The sequence below is a fragment of the Ceratina calcarata genome, unplaced genomic scaffold (genome assembly GCF_001652005.2).
Source record: "Ceratina calcarata isolate Rehan_Ccalc_2016 unplaced genomic scaffold, ASM165200v1 scaffold205, whole genome shotgun sequence".
NCBI classification, from domain to species: domain Eukaryota; kingdom Metazoa; phylum Arthropoda; class Insecta; order Hymenoptera; family Apidae; genus Ceratina; species Ceratina calcarata.
Genome location: NW_017142138.1, coordinates 37377 through 44700, shown reverse-complemented (window position 1 = coordinate 44700; position 7324 = coordinate 37377). Strand labels below are relative to the sequence as shown.

Below are 7324 nucleotides of genomic sequence, written 5' to 3'. Positions count from 1 at the left end.
GATATATATTACAGCAATCAAATGGTGGCATCACCAGCGTTAGTTCCATCACCAAATCCCCAACATGCTACCATGGCCGGACCACAACGATCTGTAGGTATGTTACAAAACTTGAATGTACAGTCATAAATGTGCAAGTTTAATCGTAAACATGAGTAATATTAAATATACTGCATTCTCAAACAGGTATGGTACCATCTCCTAGCAGTTCTTTGAATACGCCCGGAGGTGTAGGAGCGACTCCAAGCCCCCAACAAGAAGATCAAGCATATAGAGATAAAGTTAGACAATTAAGTAAATACATAGAACCACTAAGAAGAATGATTGCTAAGATGAGCAGCGATGGAAGTGAGTAATATCGACTTAAGCATTAATCTTAACACGCATGCAAAAATTTATGTAATTCTGTTATTTATAGATGTTGACAAAATAAGCAAAATGAAGAAGCTTCTAGAAATTTTATTAAACCCCACTAAACGGACGCCGCTAGACACATTATTAAAATGTGAAATAGTTCTAGAAAAGTTAGATTTTAAGCGGGGTGACGCAAGCGTACGGCCTCCAGTAACGACACTGAAAGAACATCATTTCTTTAGTCCGCTTTTGGAAGCAGTGAGCACTCATCTCCAAAGCCCTGTTGTAAATCATACGTTACAACGTACTTTTGGCCCGTGTCTAGAAGCTTTGTTCGGACCAGAAATAAAGTGAGTAATCTGTGAACAATTAGTAAATTTTAAGATACAGTATGTAAAAATAGATACTCTTTATGTACAATCAGAAATTTACCACCGCCATTGAAGAAACAGAAAATAGAAGAATATCCTAGCGAAATACCAGATGTATTACAAGGTGAAATAGCGCGATTGGATCAACGATTCAAGGTAACTAATTTACATAATAATTTATGAGTAATCCTTCTTTTCTGTATAACCGAACTTATCCTTTTGTGCGTATAAATGTTATATAGGTCAGTCTTGATCCCGCGCAACAAACTGGCTCAAAATGTATTCAGTTGATCTGCTGGTTGGATGATCGTCATCTTCCATGTGTTCCACCAGTATCTGTCACTGTTCCTGCCGATTATCCATTGACACCACCGCGTTGTGTGATGGCACCCCATGAATACGCCACGACATTCCTCTCTGCTGTTCAGAAGGCTCTGAACGCTCGCATTACGAAACTTCCTCGACGTTTTTCCGTATCCCAATTATTAGATACATGGGAAATGAGTGTAAGACAAGCTAGCGCACCTTCTCAAATACCTGTTACTCCTACTACCGTATTAATGGGTTTGTAATACGTCCTTGTATACAGTATATTTATAAATTTAAAACAGTTGTGAAATAAATATCTCATCATCTATTATTTTATTTCCTCTCACTCATACGTTATACAACGTATATTACTATACCATACCACCGAGGAATATCTCCTCGGTGACCATACTTTGTCAATTACCATATAAAATTTTTCATAAGCTACCCAAAATGATTCCCGACCCACTTAGCGTGCTGGAGTTTTCTCCCGAATTGGCCGCAAGGTGCAGCACTAGTATGAATAGTGACGAAATCCCGGGCGTGAGAACTCTCATTTTTCTTTCTGTGTATGGATGTTGTTTCTGCTGCGGCGGCTACGATCATTGTGAGAAGTTAAAGGAATTGTTCAAAAATGCCGAGTCAAGAGGTTGTAACTACGAAAGTAGTGGTACATCCTTTAGTTTTATTAAGTGTGGTGGATCATTTTAATCGTATGGGAAAAATTGGCAACCAGAAAAGAGTTGTTGGTGTTCTCTTGGGATGTTGGAGAGCTAAGGGCGTCCTAGACGTATCAAACAGTTTTGCAGGTTAGGCTAAATCTGTTACTATCAATCATATTGCAATTTTGTTAATAACTTTTGAATTATTTATTACTATTTTGACGTTTGTAAATAAAGTGTAATTAAATTTTCTTCAGTAGCTTATAATTTTATTAACTAAAACATGTGTGTACACAAACATAGAAGATTGTTTAAATCTGTTAAATAAGCATTATTATCTTTTTTTATAGTACCTTTTGATGAAGATGATAAGGACAAAAGTGTATGGTTTCTTGATCATGATTATCTTGAAAACATGTATGGAATGTTTAAAAAAGTCAATGGTATGTGCATTCGTCTGCTTATGTGTTGGAAATCAGAAACCAGTATAGCCAATTATTATAGTTTTTAATCCATTTGTATAGCTCGTGAGAAGGTAGTAGGATGGTATCACACTGGACCTAAACTACATCAAAACGATGTTGCGATCAATGAACTGATTAGGAGATACTGTCCTAATTCTGTTCTGGTCATTATTGATGCTAAACCAAAAGATCTTGGTCTTCCAACAGAAGCATATCAAGCTGTTGAAGAAGTGCATGATGTATGTTTCATGTTGTAATTAGTAAATGAGAGTTTTAGTTCGTATTACTTATGTATAATTATTCCAGGATGGCTCTCCAACATCTAAGACCTTTGAGCATATTCCTAGTGAAATCGGTGCAGAAGAAGCAGAAGAAGTAGGTGTAGAACATTTACTGAGAGATATCAAAGATACTACAGTCGGTACTCTTAGTCAAAGGATCACTAATCAACTATTAGGTTTAAAAGGTCTTCATGAACAACTTAGGGAAATTAGAGATTATTTACTACAAGTTGGAAGTGGTAAATTACCTATTAATCATCAAATTGTTTATCAACTACAAGATATTTTCAATTTACTACCTGATATGACACAAACTACCTTTGTCGATTCTTTATACGTGAAAACGAATGATCAAATGTTAGTCGTATATCTCGCTGCTCTTGTTAGATCTATAGTGGCTTTGCACAATTTGATCAATAATAAATTAACCAATCGCGATGCCGAGAAGAAGGAAACAGATAAAAAAGAATTAAAGAAAGATGAGAAGAAGGAAGAGGAGAAAAAAGATGAAAAAGATAAAGCAAAAACTAAAAGCCAGTGAATGAAAGTGAAATTGACACTAATTTGTGTGTTCGAGACTGTTTACATTGCAAAGATTCGCAAAAGATGCAAAGTTTGTTTATACATGTACAAATGTATTTTGTGCTTACAAATTGATTGGTACTTTAAATTAACACAAAAATAAATATAAATGGTCTTGTTCTTAAATCCTCTTGTATAATGTATAGTATACGCATTACATAAAAGATATGATAGTAAGAATGCAGTTACACATTTTTATAAATTAAACACGGACAAAGCATGAGTAGTACGTATATTGCACAATTGCGAAATGTTAAATAATGTTTATGTATCATAGCAGTATGACGTTTCCCGATGATTTTCTTTATTTTCAGTAAGTTGGAAATCAACAACTGCTTCAAACTACCTATAACTTTTACATAATGTATTGATACTAATAAAAATTTCATAATATTTTTATGTACCAATATCATGCAATTATTGTTAACGATATGCTTGAGTGCATATTAGACTTTTCTACATTGTTTGAACTCTAGTATATAATACATCATCAAACAAATATGTTTTTTCAGCGAACTCGCATAAATAATATAACATTGTAATAAAAAAATAATCATTTAAACTTAAAATATATTATTTACTTCTTATTTATTAATATACAAGAATTTTATAAAAAAGTTAAGCCAAGATAAAATGCATGGTAGATCAATTGAGTATGATCTGATTTCCTTTCGTACAAGAGGCGTTAATTTAATCCCATAATACTTTATTCTATTCCCGTTATTCAACTTAATCGCTAAATTACACGCATAAAGTGTACGTATACTGTAATGTAGCGATCAATTACCGTGTATTTGATTACTGATATTTAATCTTTCATATTTTTATATAAGAATATACAAAATAAGACACATTTGGCTAAATAAAGTCCACCGAGCCGCACTTATCTTTTCACCTCCACTATACGCTATACCTACAAAAGGTTCTAAATTGGTATCGTTATAATGTTGAAAGTACCAATTAAAAGGATTGTCTTCAACAATTTCAGCATTCTCATTAGAAAGACCATCTTTATCCAACATCGTTTCTTCATTTTCCATGTACCGTTGAACAGCTTGTGCCACCGATTTTTGTTTCTCCGATTCCACGGAAAGACCGACACGTGGCGATGGAACCTTCGTTATTGTTGGTTTTCCTAGTGGTCGCAAATTTGGTACCGAAGGAGGTACCTGACCTCCAGGAATCAAAAACGCTGACAGGGCTGATGCCTCAGTTTCATGAGTAACTTGAGAAGCAGAAGAGAAATTCTTTTGAATTTCCAAAAGCGGAGTCGAATGGAATGCTGTTCGCTCCGTTACAGTAGAACCGGAGTCATCTGTAATTATTATCTGGTTTAGCAACTAAAACAAAGAAAGAAGTTCGTATGAATTTTACCATTGGATTCTTTTTTAACATTTGTCGCAGTATTTGGTGATCCCTGATTTTCGATCTCTTTAGAATCCCAGTAAGTATGCTTTAATATTTGTGTCGAGGTTTCTTTAAAGGAAGCTTCCTTTGTCGTTTCTGAGACTGTTCTCGGAGTAGTCCAAACGATTCGACTTGCGCTTTCCACTTGTAATTTTCCTTCGTTCTTATGCGACTTTTTATTCGCTTCTAAACTGTCTTCATCATCATTTTTAGTAGACACATAAGTTTCATTTGCTTTTTCAGGTGATTCGTCCGCTGCTGTACTTGAATCCGACGTCCTCGTCGAATTTAAGTCAATACTGTGGAAAATGATCAAATCATTAAACCGTATTACCGTACTACAATTAAGATTTACATGAACTGCATTGTTTTAAATAAAAATATTTCATATAGATATACTTTGCATATTACTTTATTTATTTGATTATAAGTACCTGCTTTTCTTTATGCCAGTCACTCGCAAACGGGAGTCTGTTCCCTTAGTCATCATTATGGATAATTCTTCTCTCTCTTTGGATCCTATTTTGGGCTTGTTCGTTCTGGGATGAGTTTTTTCAATCTTTATCACCGTTCCATTTCCGCTTTTCCATCTCTTTCGCTCCTCCTGTGTATCGTTCGAATCCCGTACCCGAGAGATTTCTTGTTTCTCGTATATCAATCTAGGATCAACGATCGGTATAAACCCACCTTGTCCTCGGGGCAAAGGTACGAAACCACCTCTGTGCACTTCCGGTTCTGTAGGCGGGAATATCCTGTATCGGCTTCTTCCTGGTCGGTCTGAATTTTTTCTTTCGGACTTTCGTCCTGAGTTTCCCCACAGATTGAAATTAAGGTTCGGCAAAGGTACTCCAAAAAATGTGAAACCTGAACTGCTAGGGGACGGAGGCACTGAAGTGGTCTTTTTTATGGGTACGGTGTTGTTCAGTGGAAATGGAGGCCTCTCCGTTGACTCAACAACTTTCGTGGTGTTCGTTGGTACCGTACTTGCAAACTGCTGACTCTGAGTCGGCGCGATAGTTGTGTTTAATTTATCATTTTTACTATCTTGATAATCTGCATACTCGTAAAAGTAATCAGAATCTGGGAAATTAGGATTTCGCGTCGAGGAATCCTTTAAACTCATACGAAGCGGTACCATTTCCGTTGCTCCGAGTACTATCAATAAATGTATTAAATATTTCATGTAATTTGTTAAATATTTTGTTGATGGATGCAAATGATTAATTATGACAGGCAGCAAAATTGAATGGATGAATACTGTATAATGTATAGTATACGCATTACATAAAAGATATGATAGTAAGAATGCAGTTACACATTTTTATAAATTAAACACGGACAAAGCATGAGTAGTACGTATATTGCACAATTGCGAAATGTTAAATAATGTTTATGTATCATAGCAGTATGACGTTTCCCGATGATTTTCTTTATTTTCAGTAAGTTGGAAATCAACAACTGCTTCAAACTACCTATAACTTTTACATAATGTATTGATACTAATAAAAATTTCATAATATTTTTATGTACCAATATCATGCAATTATTGTTAACGATATGCTTGAGTGCATATTAGACTTTTCTACATTGTTTGAACTCTAGTATATAATACATCATCAAACAAATATGTTTTTTCAGCGAACTCGCATAAATAATATAACATTGTAATAAAAAAATAATCATTTAAACTTAAAATATATTATTTACTTCTTATTTATTAATATACAAGAATTTTATAAAAAAGTTAAGCCAAGATAAAATGCATGGTAGATCAATTGAGTATGATCTGATTTCCTTTCGTACAAGAGGCGTTAATTTAATCCCATAATACTTTATTCTATTCCCGTTATTCAACTTAATCGCTAAATTACACGCATAAAGTGTACGTATACTGTAATGTAGCGATCAATTACCGTGTATTTGATTACTGATATTTAATCTTTCATATTTTTATATAAGAATATACAAAATAAGACACATTTGGCTAAATAAAGTCCACCGAGCCGCACTTATCTTTTCACCTCCACTATACGCTATACCTACAAAAGGTTCTAAATTGGTATCGTTATAATGTTGAAAGTACCAATTAAAAGGATTGTCTTCAACAATTTCAGCATTCTCATTAGAAAGACCATCTTTATCCAACATCGTTTCTTCATTTTCCATGTACCGTTGAACAGCTTGTGCCACCGATTTTTGTTTCTCCGATTCCACGGAAAGACCGACACGTGGCGATGGAACCTTCGTTATTGTTGGTTTTCCTAGTGGTCGCAAATTTGGTACCGAAGGAGGTACCTGACCTCCAGGAATCAAAAACGCTGACAGGGCTGATGCCTCAGTTTCATGAGTAACTTGAGAAGCAGAAGAGAAATTCTTTTGAATTTCCAAAAGCGGAGTCGAATGGAATGCTGTTCGCTCCGTTACAGTAGAACCGGAGTCATCTGTAATTATTATCTGGTTTAGCAACTAAAACAAAGAAAGAAGTTCGTATGAATTTTACCATTGGATTCTTTTTTAACATTTGTCGCAGTATTTGGTGATCCCTGATTTTCGATCTCTTTAGAATCCCAGTAAGTATGCTTTAATATTTGTGTCGAGGTTTCTTTAAAGGAAGCTTCCTTTGTCGTTTCTGAGACTGTTCTCGGAGTAGTCCAAACGATTCGACTTGCGCTTTCCACTTGTAATTTTCCTTCGTTCTTATGCGACTTTTTATTCGCTTCTAAACTGTCTTCATCATCATTTTTAGTAGACACATAAGTTTCATTTGCTTTTTCAGGTGATTCGTCCGCTGCTGTACTTGAATCCGACGTCCTCGTCGAATTTAAGTCAATACTGTGGAAAATGATCAAATCATTAAACCGTATTACCGTACTACAATTAAGATTTACATGAAC

At 34.9% G+C, this 7324-nt stretch overlaps 3 protein-coding genes across 5 annotated transcripts in view; 2 read left to right on the top strand and 1 right to left on the bottom strand.

The window, feature by feature from the left end:
* The window catches only part of LOC108622091 (mediator of RNA polymerase II transcription subunit 15-like), a 3295-nt gene extending 1930 nt beyond the window's left edge, over nucleotides 1-1365 (top strand). For 2 of the 3 annotated variants that reach the window (XM_026811230.1, XM_026811229.1), the window contains exons 5-9: nucleotides 15-97; nucleotides 187-348; nucleotides 419-704; nucleotides 758-881; nucleotides 968-1365. In XM_026811230.1, the coding sequence (XP_026667031.1) occupies nucleotides 15-97; nucleotides 187-348; nucleotides 419-704; nucleotides 758-881; nucleotides 968-1297 (985 nt within the window). In that variant the 3' untranslated portion in view covers nucleotides 1298-1365. The remainder of the gene's footprint in view (nucleotides 1-14; nucleotides 98-186; nucleotides 349-418; nucleotides 705-757; nucleotides 882-967) is intronic. The other variant, XM_018019756.2, reaches the window with a different exon arrangement.
* Nucleotides 1366-1582: 217 nt separating this feature from the next.
* Nucleotides 1583-4005, top strand: Rpn8 (regulatory particle non-ATPase 8). Its single transcript, XM_018019768.2, has 4 exons — nucleotides 1583-1843; nucleotides 2047-2139; nucleotides 2221-2399; nucleotides 2467-4005. Exons 1-4 carry the CDS (start codon nucleotides 1669-1671, stop codon nucleotides 2980-2982), a joined length of 963 nt encoding a protein of 320 aa, XP_017875257.1. The 5' UTR covers nucleotides 1583-1668; the 3' UTR covers nucleotides 2983-4005.
* The window catches only part of atk (artichoke), a 14988-nt gene continuing 11511 nt past the window's right edge, over nucleotides 3848-7324 (bottom strand). The window contains exons 7-11 of the mRNA XM_026811233.1: nucleotides 6931-7262; nucleotides 6452-6871; nucleotides 4865-5687; nucleotides 4398-4729; nucleotides 3848-4338 (exon numbers count right to left, since the gene is read on the bottom strand). Coding sequence (XP_026667034.1) covers nucleotides 3848-4338; nucleotides 4398-4729; nucleotides 4865-5687; nucleotides 6452-6871; nucleotides 6931-7262 — 2398 coding nt within the window. The remainder of the gene's footprint in view (nucleotides 4339-4397; nucleotides 4730-4864; nucleotides 5688-6451; nucleotides 6872-6930; nucleotides 7263-7324) is intronic.